The sequence below is a fragment of the Mustela erminea genome, chromosome 15, assembly GCF_009829155.1.
Source record: "Mustela erminea isolate mMusErm1 chromosome 15, mMusErm1.Pri, whole genome shotgun sequence".
Taxonomy (NCBI): Eukaryota; Metazoa; Chordata; class Mammalia; order Carnivora; family Mustelidae; genus Mustela; species Mustela erminea.
Genome location: NC_045628.1, coordinates 70,018,949 through 70,033,104, shown reverse-complemented (window position 1 = coordinate 70,033,104; position 14,156 = coordinate 70,018,949). Strand labels below are relative to the sequence as shown.

Genomic DNA, 14,156 nt, shown 5'->3' with positions numbered 1-14,156 from the left:
TAATTGAGTTTGTTTGTTTGTTTGTTTTTCATTGTTGGGTTTTACGTGTTTTTTATTCTGGATATAAAATCTTTATCAAGTCTGTGATTTGCAAATATTTTCTCCTCTTCTCTAGGTTATTGTCATTCTCTTGATAGTGATTTTTGACACACAATTTTTTTTTATTTCAGTGATGTCCAGTTTGTTTACTTTTGTTGTTATTGTTGCTTATACTTTTGGTATCATATTTTTGAACCCATGGCCAAATCTGAGTTCATACAGACTTTCCATTATATTTTCTTCTAATAGTTTTATTTCCTAGATTTGGGTTTTTGATCCATTTTGAGTTATTTCTTATATATGATCCAAGTAAGGATCTAAATTCATTCTTGTGGATGTGGATATCCAATTTTCCCATCACCATTTGTTGAAGAGACCATTCTTTTCTGTTGAATTGTCTTGGTACCCTTGTTGAAAATAATTTAAGTGTATATGCCCAAGATGATATTTAATTCAAGGGTATTTCCTGTACATTAAAGAAAAAACAGTTTTAGAATAGTAGAAGGTTATATAAAATTTGCCATTACCTCATATTTTCATTACTCAGGAGTAATAACAATTAGTCACTGAATAAATATTTTTTCAAACTACATTTCTACACATAAATGCAAAGTTATTTCTTTTGTTATTAGTATAAGTGGAAATTGTTCTTGTAACAGCAGTGGTTTACAAATTGTTTTCCCAATTGGTACTCTACAGCAGTATCGTTTGAAAAAAATGAAATGTGAGTCATGTACAATTTAGAATTTTCTAATCACCACATTTAGAAAGGTAAAAAAGACACAGATGAGATTAATTTTAATATATTTTATTTAACCTAAGTATCATTTCAACATGTCATGAATATAAAAATAGTTAAGATTTTATATCCTTGTTTTTTATAATAAGTCTTTCAAATCAGATAGATGTGTGTGTGTGAACACACACACATGCACACTTGTGGACACTTTTTTATTGTTTCTATTTTTTATTTTATTTTTTTGAAGATTTTATTTATTTATTCATTAGAAATAGAATGAGAATAGAGAGAGAGGTAGAGGGAGAAGGAGGCTCCCAATTGAACAGAGAACCTGATGCAGGACTCCATCTCAGAACCCCAGGACCATAACCTGAGCAAAAGCAGATGCTTAACCATCTGAGCCACCCACATGCTTTTTTTTATTGTTTTTAAATTGGTTTGATGACCTTGTTACTAGCTTGTGTTAATTATAATGACAAACACAATTTTACTCACAAGTAACAGTTCCTTGAGGGAGCCAACTTTACAAGTCATTGTTCAGAAGTCAAAACACCACACAAGTTTATCAATTATTTAAAATTAACCAGGTATATACTTTTTAATAGAACTCATATCAGTTCCTACTAGCTGCATTTCACATACTTGTAATAGCCACATGTGAGTAATAGATGCTGGTAGGTAGTAAAGGCCTAGGTGGTAGTCTCAAAACATGACTAAGTACAAAGGTCTTAGGATGCTCTCCCTTTCATATATGAATATCTGTGCTTTTTGTTGTTTAATATTAGTATAGTCCAAAAATAGATTAAGATTTTCCAGAATCCCAGAATATTATAGGTGTCCAAGCAAAAATCAGCTAATTGTATGTCAAAGATTCTTGCAGTGGGTTAAAAATAATGAGATCTAAGTTTCTACAACACTAACATTCTTATACTCGCTTATACACCTATTGCTACGTGATTATTCATGAATAAATATAAAATATTTAATGTAACTGTACATAATTCTGCTTTATGCCAGTGACGCATGACAGGATCTTAGCATTCAGGATTTAACACTGAAAGTTCCTTCTGTTCCTAAGTGGTAACATAGATGACTGGAATAGTGTGATTTATTATTTTACCAAGGCATGAATTGAGACTGTGTGTGCTACAAATTTAGTATGTGGGAATGAATTAGCCAAGCAGCAACAAAGCATCAACAGCTCAAAGCAACATGATTATTTTCTATTTATTCTTGAAAATAAGGCAGTTTTTATAATGATCTTTTATTGTGGGTTATAGTATAGGCCTAGGTGGTAGTCTCAAAATATGACTAAGTACAAAGGTCTTAGGATGTGCATTTTGAGAAATATCAAATGTCTATTGTATCATTAGGTTATATATGAACAGTTTTTGAGAAGTTAAACTTGCATAGTAGCTTAATAATACCCAGCATTTTTATGCCATAGTTAAATACAGTCTGGAGCTCTTAAGCTAATGGTATAATTTCCTTTATATTTATATTTTACTATATACTTTTCTTAAGTTATTGTGTTTTGAGAATCAATCTACTGATACACTAATTCTCAGCCCTAGAAAAATATGACACTCAAAGATCATCAAAAGAGTAATATTAACAAAACAGTGCAACTTAAGATAAAATAGTTGTATATCACTCATGACTCAAACATGTGATATGCTCTTCAGAAACGAATTTTGTTGAACAGAAGTAAATACCTTTTCCATGATAAATCATGGAAATTAGAGAAAGATAGTCCTGTTCTTTCATTGATTACAGACCAGTACAGGATTTGTTTTATTTTCAAGTTTTAGAAGTTATTGTTCTAGCAAACTGAAGTCCTTTAAAACCACATTAGCATTAAATCTTAAACTGCATATTTGAGTGAGATAAACCCTAATATTTTAAATGTTGCATATTTGTTTTTAGTTTTTAATTTAAATTTATAATTTTTTAATTAAAAAGGCACAAATTTTAATGTTTTTTTTTTTTTTTAATCCTGTTCTTGGGGCACCTGGGTGGCTCAGTTGGTTAGACGTTTGCCTTTGGCTCAGATCATGATCTCAGGGTCCTAAGAACAAGTCCCACGTGGTGGGGGGTGGTCCCTGCTCAGCAGGGAGCCTGCTTCTCCCTCTCCCTCTGAAGCTCCCCTGCTTGTGCTCTCTCGCTCTCTCTCTGTCAAATAAATAAATAAAATCTTTAAAAAAAATTTTTTTTTAAATCCTGTCCTAGCTTTTACTGTTTCTCTACCTAAATAGAAAATATTAAACATTGCCACTATTTTTATATTTAATAAAGTTATTTCTTAAATAGCTTTGATCTTTTTCTGATCATTTCTAGTAGCAGATGTTTTCTCACCAAGGAAGAAGTATCCTCAACAACTTAGCATATAATAGGCTTGTTTATTGTATGTATTTACAGTTATAGAAAAAAAGCTGTTTAAAAGTACCTTGTAAAACAACCTAGATTATTTTTCATTAGAAATACAAATACAAGTATATGTTTATGTGTATATGTATATGTACATATACACACACATATGAATATTTGTAATAAAAAGTGTTAAATATATTTATATAATTTAGTGATCTGTTAGGATCCAGGGAAACCTGTTTATATGATATACCAATATTAGTAAACCACTAGATGTATTTATATATTACCTAATGATTTTTCTGTTGTTGACCTTCATATTAATCTCTTTGCTATTGATTGTTCATTTTTTATATCCAATTTTACCTATAATGCTTTTAGTAAGATGTTTGCAAAAATAAACAATGAAGGGGTGTCTGGGTGGCTTAGTGGGTTAAAGCCTCTGCCTTCAGCTCAGGTCATGATCCCAGGGTTCTGGGATTGAGCCCTGCGTCAGGCTCTCTGCTCAGCAGGGAGCCTGTCTCCTCGTCTCTCTCTCTGCCTGCCTCTCTGCCTACTTGTCTGTCAAATAAATAAATAAAATCTTAAACAAAAAAACAAAAGCAATGAAAATGAGAACATGATATGTTGAATACTTGAATATTTATTTTCATATACATTGAACACACGATATAAATCTAGTTCTCTATATAGTACATTTTTACTTTGATCCTTGTACTTATTAATTTCTCTTACTGCAGAGAATTAATAAGCATGCCAGTTATAATGAACATTCACTAGAAAAATTTTTGAGGCACTTACCAACCTCTTTTAATGGCCGTAAATGATAAATAGACATTAAGGATATAGAAAGTAAAAAATCAGTTCTGGAGTTCCTGAAGACAAGATTCCAATTTAACCTCCCTTTTTAACCTTGAAATATTTTCTATTTATTTTCAAAGATTTTGAGATGAATTGAGTCTGGAAGGACATTAAGTTGGTTTACTTAATTGTATACAAAGCTAAAGGGAAAGAGAAATATGCATTGAGCTGACGTAGATGAGGAAAAACTGGTGGGAAAAAAAAAATATGTCCTGTGTCTGAGATTTGTACTAGGTCATCTAACTACCATGAAGTGATTGTTGAAGAGAACATAGGGATTTCATTGTCATCCTTCTGGAACCTATTTGTCTTCAAAGTGTTTAGTTTCAAAGGATCCTTAACTTGATATCCATTTCTCTGAAAAAGTCCTTCATCTTGAGGAAATTTTATGCATCCATACAGAAGAGTTAAAAAATTATGACAAAGCTGTCTAAAGACTTGGCAGCTCTCTGCAGGCATTCAAACCCAGTTTAGTATGTTTCCCATGAAGACAAAAATTTGATGCCTATATTTAATTTACACCTTTTCTTATAGATGTTCTTTTTTTTTTTTTTTTTTTCAGGAGTTGAATGAGTGTGTGTGTGTGTGTGTGTGTGCGCTTTCTTAAATGTCAGAAGATTTTCTGGAATCCTATGTAGACACAATTTTAAAGTACACTTTTTTCCTGACATTGTCAAAAGATTGTCTTTGTTGAAATGACAATAAGTTATTATCCCTCTGTGTACATTCTCATGTATCCATTTCCCTTGTTTTAAGTAATTTCTCTAAGTCTACCTGTCAGAGGGAATTGTTAGAAAGCTAAGACAGTGATTAAAGTGTCTTCCCTGTCCAGCCATATCCCATTTATCAACTCTCAATGTAGTTCATACGTTAGCAACTACAACACTTAGTTCCTTTCTATGCAAGTACTTTTCTTGTCATCCTTTCAATATTTTACCTAATTTTTCTTTTGAAACTCCTAGAATCCCAGTTTCATGGTAGTGTACATTTAAGAAACACTTTTTGGGGTGTCTGGGTGGCTGAATCACTTAAGTGTCCAACTCTTGGTTTTGGCTCAGGTCATGACCTCAGGGTCATGAGATTGAGCCCCACATCAGGCTTCTTGCTCAGCATGGAGTCTGCTTGGGATTCTCTCACTCTACCTCTGCCCCTTGCACTTGGACACACACTCTCTGTCTCTTTCCTCTCGCTCTCTCTCTGTCTCTCAATAAATAAATCTTTTTTAAAAACCCACTTTTTGAAATACAAAATCAAATGTGCACCAACATAAAAGAATATGATCATCGCTTAGCCTCATTCGTTACTCACATTTCTTTTACACAGTCACAATAAGTTAACACTTTCAGTTTTACAAAAATACCACTCATGGGAATGAAATGCCGTGTCAGAGCTGAAAAGGACCTTCATAATGATGTTAGTTTAGAGATGTGGATACTTCAATGATTATGGTGTAAATTATGTAATTATGATGCAGTAATACACTAATTTAGAAAGGAAACTTAAATAATCGATCAACTTGAAAGAAAATATATACATCACCTCATGACTAAATTATTCTCTGCCTGGGCCCTATCCTTAGAGATTATTCCTTTACGATTAGTACTTTTTAAGAATTCCCCCCTGTTGATTCTTTTCTTCAGGCAAATTGAGAACCATAGATTTAAGTGCTACCCTTGATTTGGGAGGATTAAATTCAGTTCAATAACAAAAATACATTACGTCTATACAGTATGCCAGACACTTGCTGCTTAGTAGGTATTTATAGTTAAATAAAATAAGATCCTTCCTTTCAATAACCAATTTATGATCTAGTGGGGAGACATATGTATGAGCAAATCACTACAAAATATAAAGAATTATATTTCAGATGGACTATTTTCTGACTAATGAAAGTATTAGGCATTGAGAAAATAATGATTTAGGATTGATCCCATTTCCAAAGTTTTAAAATAATCATTTCTTTTTAAACACTCGAAGATTTATTGCCTTGTCAGGGTGCCTAGGTGACGCATTTGATTAAGGTTCTGCCTCCAGCTCAGGTCATGATCCCAAGGTCCTGGGACAGAGCTCCGCATCAGGCTCTCTGCTCAGCCGAGAGTCTGCTTCTCCCTCTCCCTCTGCTCCTCACCCTGCTACCTGCTTAGAAAAAAAGATTTATTGTCTTGCCAACATAAACTGTTGTTACAAGTTATAGTTTTCCTATAGGACACTTTTCCCTTCACAGTCCAGGTTTTTTCTTTGCACGCCTGTGTTTTTATTTACTATTCTGTACTCAGGACCATATTTTTCTGAGTTTGGAATTTTCAAGTAAAGATGCCTAAATAATTTGTGCTTTTACAACTGTCACTCAGAAATCATTATGTAAGTTTTAAAAACATATTTGATCCTGACATTTTCTGAGAGGGAAGATACACTTCATCTTGTGAGGAATATTTGTTATCCCCTTTTCTCTCTCTCATTTAGTTTTTCTAAGTAGTTGGAAGAAAAAAATTCTGTGTTTTCTTCATTGCCTTATGAAATCTGTTTGTTTAAAATTCACCAAAACTAGGAGAGACTGAATTCTCTAAATCCCAGACAACTGGTGATGCAAACATACTTCAAATCTCTAGGTCTGGTGCGATTTTTATGGCGTAGGTCATTACTTTCCCAACTCTTCTATTGAAGCAGCCCCTTGGAATGCAGCATAGTTGGAAGGAGGGGAAGGGGACCTAACTGTACCCCATGCAGCCCACTGTAAGCACGAACATGATTTGTTCTTCGGTTTTAAAACTCGTATTTTAAATTTTACTGTATCATTCCTATATTACTCATAATTTTGAATTCAATTACTCGACTTTTTTTTCCCTCAGATGCCAGAGAGATTACTGTGTATATCCTGGGACTTCGTTTATCTCGTGCCTCGCACTTTTTTTTTTATCTCATACCACAGTTTGAAAATTGAAAACCTAAGTCCTCTTAAGGAAAGACAATTGGTAGCATTTTTGTGACCTTGGTTGTTAATGTGGTTAACTGAAATTGACTTGATAAATTGCAATTATGCATATTGGTTGTTACAGTTATTTGGGAAATTTGAAAACCTTCAGAACTTGAATTATACTCATTTAACATTAGGTGGAATCCACTTTGACCCTTACTTAAGTCAAAGCCTGTAAAATCACTCTATTCCCATTCAGAACATGTTAATGTACAACCCAGTAGACTTCTCTCATAAGGAAGAAAATACTCAAATGTGGATAGCAAATAACTATCAACAGACCCTAGAAAATAGATTACTAGGGAATACAATATTTCTTACATTTTATTCATAGGATTTTTTTTCTTTGTTTTCCATCCAATGTCACTAACCTAATAGAATTGACCTCTTGTTGCCTTAATGCTGTAGTATAGTCATTGTAGAAATTACATCATTTGTTTCTTCTGGCTGTTTAGTTACTAGAGATGAATAAAATGTGGCTTCTCCTTCAAAGATGCATTACCTAAGATCTAATCATATAGTGCATACATAAAACATAAAAAGAGTAAATTGTGGTTTAGAGACATACAGAACAACACTTTTAAGCTAGCGAATGTTGAACTCCATTTTGGAAAATCGGTATTTCAGTTTATGTTGTTTTAAAATTCTGTGTCATTTAACTATTTGATGCCTATTTCTGCTTGAGGAAAGAAAATGAGAGGTGGCAGAAAAACAAGATAGAGCCTCTTTTGTGAGCTCTGATTTAGGTAAGAATTTTGAGAAAAGAACAATTCTCACTTCAGCCTTTCTGAGGAAGAAGTTGAACTCAAATAACAAAGCCTGTCAACAGCATTATATTGTCATCAGCAAACTAAGGAATTATTTTGCCTGCTTACCCAAAAAACAACTCTGAAGTCAAAACTATATATATGGCTATGATAAATTGTCATTCAAAATTTTTTACTCTCTGTAATCTGATAAAAATTATCTATTTCCACCTTGGCAGCCGACAGCATTCCAGACAGTGGCTGCGTTGTCTGTCTGGCTCCCAGAGTGAGGCTGAGGAGGATGTAGAGGGGAACACCCGCAATGGACATGGAGCTTGAGCAAGAAATACATCTTTGTTGTTTAAGCCCCCAAGGTTCAGTAACTGTCACAACATAATCTTGTCTCTCCTGTGGGAGAGACACCCTCGTTTTGGCAGAGTACACCATCACTAGGTTCTGGAAAGAGAATGGATGAAAAACAAATGTTTATGCATGTCTGAAACTAGTCTATCTTTGGATGTTATTGATCGTTGTGGTGGATATTGTGTTCTGAGTGTTACGTTCTCCATAACCATGCAAGCAGTGTTTCCTTTTCTTCTCTTTTCTAGCTTTACTGTTGAGAAGTTAAGTTTCATTCTTATTCTTGATTCTTTGTACAAACTTTTTTTCTTGTTAGCCTTTTCCTTGACCCTCATGTTAAGGAGAATTTTATGATAATGTGCTAGGGGTTTTAAGTCAGATATTTCATTTCTGGGAACAGTTTTAAATTTATTTGATAATTTCCTCTCTTCCATGTTCCCCATTCTCTCTTCACCATTCACTCTTTCTACAGTTCCTACTCAATATATATGGTCTTTCTGTTGGAGATCCTCTAATTTTCTTAATTTCTTTATTTTTATTGTTGTATTGTTTCATCCCTCTATCTTTTTGTTGGCACCTTATCTTTTCTTCTATACTTTTGGGAGATGCTTGTGACTTTGTCTTTTAAGCTTGCTTGCTTGCTTTCTTTCTTTTTCTTTCTTTCTTTCTTTTTTTTTTTTTTTTTTTTTGTTTGCAATATCTTCATGTATCTCAACTGTGTAATTACAGATTTTTTTCCCTGTTGTTTCACTGTCTCTCATTTTCCAGGTTTCCTTTTTTGTTGTGTTGCTGTTGCTATTCCCAGTACCTCTTCTGTACTCTTATCTTGGTCTGTGTCTTTCGTGTCAGGTTGCCAACTCTAGATAATGGCTTCAAAAGTGCTATTAGTAGCGTAGGCAGCAGCTCTTATGCCAGCTCTGGCACCAGCTGCAGCACCTATAGTTTGGGCCAGCTCTTGAACAAGCTCTAGAGTTTCACACAGCTCTGGGACCTCCTCCATCTCCAGAGCTGAAAGCAGTGCCAGCTACAGAGCAGAGCTAGAGCCAGCTCCAGGGATAGAGGAAGTTCCATCATTAATTGGCAGTACTTGCTTCAGCAGCACCTGCAGAGCTAGGGCCGAGTCCAGAACTCATCCTACCAGCAACTCTGGAGTTAGAGCCACCTTCTGCACTAGCTCCAGAAATAGTGCGAGGGCTAGCTGCAGAGTTACAGCCAATACCAGCAGGAACTCTCATACCAGTTCCAGACTTATTGGCAGCTCCAGCTCCAGTTCTAGCCCCAGAGACACTATCAGATCCAGACTAGAGTCCTCTCCATCACCAGTTTTCCTATCATGTCTGGCAAGAGTCCTCTCCATCACCAGTTTTCCTATCAGGTCTGGCAACATACATGAAGTCAGCCCAGAACTAGAGTCAGTTCCACAACCACCTCTAGCATTGCAGTCTGAGATACAGCCAGATTCGGCATCATCTCTAGAGCTGATCTAGCTACACATCTAGTGCCAATTCCATTCCCAGATCCACCTCCAGCATCAGAGATGGGCAGCTCAGGCATCAGCTCCTCTGCCAGTTCTGAGCTACAGCTGGTGTGGCTTTAGCTTTCTATCCCCTTTCTTGGAATGGCATCTTTTTGTGTGTGTGTGTGTGTGCTTTTCAATGTATGTTTCATGCACTTTGTGCTTTACCATATTTTGTGTTTTATAGTTCACATGCAGTAAAACTTAAATCCTTAATCATTAAAAAAGAGAATGTTAATGATCGAAGGGTTTTATTTGTATGTTTTTGTTTTGTTAAGCCTGTGTATTAAGTGAACTATTTTCTTTTAAATGGTACTATAATACTTTGCTGCTATTCTTAAATTTTGTTAGATTTTTTCTTATGCCTATTTTCAGCTTCTTTTCCTAATCTTAAAAGCTTGAATGATTCCCAAAATTCATCCAGACCTAGGTCTTTTCATCCTCCTTGTGTTTCTTCTTTTTTGAACAATTCTTATTTAAATTCAGTTTAGTTAACATATAGTATATTATTAGTTTCAGAGGTAGAATTTAGAGATTCATCAGTTGCCTGTAACACCCAGTGCTCATTCCATCTTTAGAGGCTTTTGCCTGATGGTTTGCCTTAAACAATATTTTTGTGCAAATAATTCCGAATTCCACATTCCATTTTGATATACCATCATCACTCTAAATCCAACAAATATAAACTTAAGACAACCCTAGGGGTGGGAGGGATGGAGTGGCTTGGTGATGGACAATGGGGAGGGTATGTGCTATGGTGAGTGCTGTGAATTGTGTAAGACTGATGAATCACAGGCCTGTACCCCTGAAACAAATAATACCTTATGTGTTAATAAAATAAAAGACAACCCTATGATTTTCCTTAAATGGGTACCCTTATTTGCATAGTAATATTACCATTCTTTCTATCATTCATGCTAAAAACTTAAACTCTATACTGTTCCACTTTTTTACTTTAGCCCTTAAATCCAATTTCTTATCCAGTCCTGACATCTTTTCTTTGTATTGTCTCTTAATTTCCATTTCCCTATTCAAAACACCAGTGCATTATAAGCCCTTACTGTTTCTCTTCTAGAAAGGCATATAAAACGATCTTCTACTGTTTTCTCTGGCTCAAAAATGACAAATCACACTTCTAAAACATATATTCTTGAATGAAGTTTTGCAGTCATACACTTTCATTGGCTTTCCTCATCCTTTAAACTCTAATGTCCTTGACTTGACTCAGAGTTATTTCTGCTGTTCCTTTATCAAAGATTGCAAATTAGTGTCTCATGGGCTGAAGCACCTCACAGGTATCTTTTGTTTGATCTTTGATCTGAACAGAGTTTTTAAAACATTTTACTCTATGATCTTCTAGACGTGGTATAATTTGGGATGCATATGTAGTACCTGAATATGTACTTTGAAATATCTTCTTGAAAAATCCTATGCATATTAAAGTTTCTGCTGATAAAAGAGCATTGGTGTACAAACAGTATTATAAAGGAAATCATGTTTAAGAAGTTGTCTGTAAGAATTTATTCTTCAGAGTGTCATGATTCTTGTTAAATAAGAGTCAGTTTTCTCTCGAAGCTAATATCACAATAAATATCAAGTTTTCCTGAGAAATTTGCACATTTTGTGGGATATTGGTTTGCAATAAATATATGGGAATATACAAAATATATAAAACGATGATAATTGAAACCATTTTATTAAAATATAAGAAAAAGAGTTTGCTGTAATTATTTTCAACAGAAATGATTTTAAAGTTTTAATAAGCACTGTAAAATGCTATAGTGATCTTGTCATTTAGATGAAGTTTCATTAAAGATTATATATGATAGCTAAAAGTGGCTTTGCTAAAACCATTTAGCAAACCATAGAACCATTTAGGCCTTCGTACGATCATTACTGTCCCCAGGCTTCCACATCTCTTTTCCCAAGTTGTTGATTCTCCCTTCTGGGGAAACAGATTCATGATGCATTCTTCTATAATTCTTCACAGATTTACTTCGAGCAGAAAATATTTACAAATCCAAGTACCTACTTTTGGGGACCACATTTATTCCCAGTATATATGCAAAGCTTTAAAAAGGCAATATGATCAAGAGTACAGGAAAGGGTTGACATAGAGACTGTTTTTTGTGAAGGTAAATTTGTGACAAGTCAGCTGACTACCATGGTGTGTAGCAACTTAGCAACTTTTCTCGTGGGAAAAATTACCTATAGATGAGTGATGTGAGTGATCGATAGGGATCTTGTATAAAATGTATTAAGGAGGCATTTATTTATAGTACTATTGAAAGGGATGTGATTTTTAATCCCAAAAATGCAACTTACCAGGTATATAAAAAAGCAAAAAATTGAAATCACTAAAAGAAACCAATACCCTTTAAAAAGGGCTTAAAAAATGGCTAAGGCATATTCTAAATATGCCATTGGAAGAATACAAAATAAGCAGTATACTTTCCTAATCCAAAACACTATAACAATCACAAATTTATATTGATGACACTGTGGAACTGCCAAATGAACAAATATTTTCTAAACTAGATTAGCAAAGAGAGGTTTCATTTGGATATAGTTTTAATATTATTTTCTCCCCCCCCTTTTTTTGCAAATTCAAAAGAATTCATTCGTAACCCTTTTTCCTACGTAGTTTTCAGTCACTTGGAATGCATGTGTAACTAGAACATTTCCAAATCAATTTAAATCTCTTGTATATAATTCTGATTTTTGTTTTGCAGCCTCAGTGAAAAATCTCTATATTCAGAGCTAATATTTTCTTTCCCTGATGATTCTAGTGCTTGTATAGTTGCATGACTAGTTATTTTATTTCTTTTGGAAGGAGGCTTTGTGCTGAGAGCCTTCTGTAACCTGTGTCTCACTTTCTCAATCCAGTAAATTTCAAGCCTGAAATTTACTGGGAATTCATATTCAAAAGCATCTTCTGAACTAAGTGATACAGAGCTACTTTCAAAATTTCGATTTCTTACAAAATATTTTAACATATGTTAGAAATATTTTTAAAAGATTTAGAAATGATGTAACATGGAAGTTGTTAACAACATCAATATGATTCTTAAACCAGATGTTACTTTTGTTTACATGCTCATTTTTCTGATATTTGGTTTGATTTCTCCTTTAGGAATGGCAGAATTCTATTCAGAAGAATGCAGGACTTGCATTTATTGAACTCATCAATGAAGGAAGGTAATTAATTTTACAATTTTTAGACAATTAATCCATGTACATTTTATTCCACTAGGCAACTGCTCTCCTACCATCTGTTCCAAAAATGAGTAAGAAAATATACTTGAGTTAAATAACTTATCACACAGGTAATTAAAAGGAACAAAGTTTAAGATATAAATCATATTTATTTTTAGGGTGGGGAAAAGCATCTATGAACTAAAGGAACGAACTTTATAAGGCTTCTGTAAGATTTGAGCCCCGTCTTACTGGGTAGTAGAGTTGTTTAACACAGATCAAGTGAACCCAGTCTGCAGACCCATCTGCCACTCCATCTGTTTTCAAAGCCTTGCTCAGTGTTTGCTCCCTCAGCCCATCTCAGTTCATGTGAAGCCGTTTTACCTGAACATATCATGCTCTTGGATATCCCACTGAAAATGTGAAGAATGTTAAATATGGTCAGGTTAGGAATTCATATGCCCCATTGTTAAGATGATGCTGTAAGTAAATTTGTGTTTGGGCCCATTATTATACTTCTCACTTTAGGATAAACAGTTGTTCACTGTGATTTTTCCAGTACTTTATTGGCAGTGGATACATTGAGACAGATGTTAACTGTCACCATTTTGAGATGTATGGCTTCTGTCAGCCAATGACCTGCATCCACTACAATGTTTTTTCTATGCTATAATGTATTCTCTGGAAAATAACAACTGAGTATTTGGCATAATCTACTTACTTCTTGTTTGAAACTATATTTAATTAAGTTGATGATAAGGGAATAATGCTTACTGTATATAAAACTTATCTTTGTCCAGGGAGATGTCATGAAAGAATATTTTACAAGACATTCTTTGAAAATTAGTTTATATATGGTAATGAAACCTATTTTTAAAAAGTTAAATGCTCTTTAGGATTCCTTTTTAGTAATAGTTTTCTCCTATCACTTTATTATAATGCAGAGACATAACCTCTGTTTTTATAATTCATTTTATTGTATATTCCTCACTTAAACATATTCCATGACTGAATTATTTTTAGTCATAATAACACATCTCTAGAAGTTAGAATAAGTTTTACATTCACCACAAAGCAAAAGATGCAGGAAAATAACAGTTTTCTTTTATAATATAAATACGAATTTTACATAATAATAGCATACTATAGTTCTTATAAAACTATTTTGTGATAAAAATTGATCATGATTATTATCCATCTTAAGGGGATGAAAAATAGAAAAAAAAATGTTGCCCAGACTATTCATTTTCATATCAGTTATAGAAATCTCTCAATTCACATACATGCTAATTTTGTCAATTTGTTTCTACTGTGAAGGAAGAAAACAGAAATTATCTTGTCGTCTGTAACTCTCTG

The 14,156-nt window shown here is 33.8% G+C and overlaps 1 protein-coding gene across 9 annotated transcripts in view; it reads left to right on the top strand.

Moving 5' to 3' along the window:
• The window catches only part of NBEA (neurobeachin), a 678,194-nt gene that overhangs the window by 335,303 nt on the left and 328,735 nt on the right, over nt 1–14,156 (top strand). For all 9 annotated transcript variants that reach the window (XM_032314437.1, XM_032314438.1, XM_032314436.1 and 6 more), the window contains one exon: nt 12,739–12,803. In XM_032314437.1, coding sequence (XP_032170328.1) covers nt 12,739–12,803 — 65 coding nt within the window. The remainder of the gene's footprint in view (nt 1–12,738; nt 12,804–14,156) is intronic.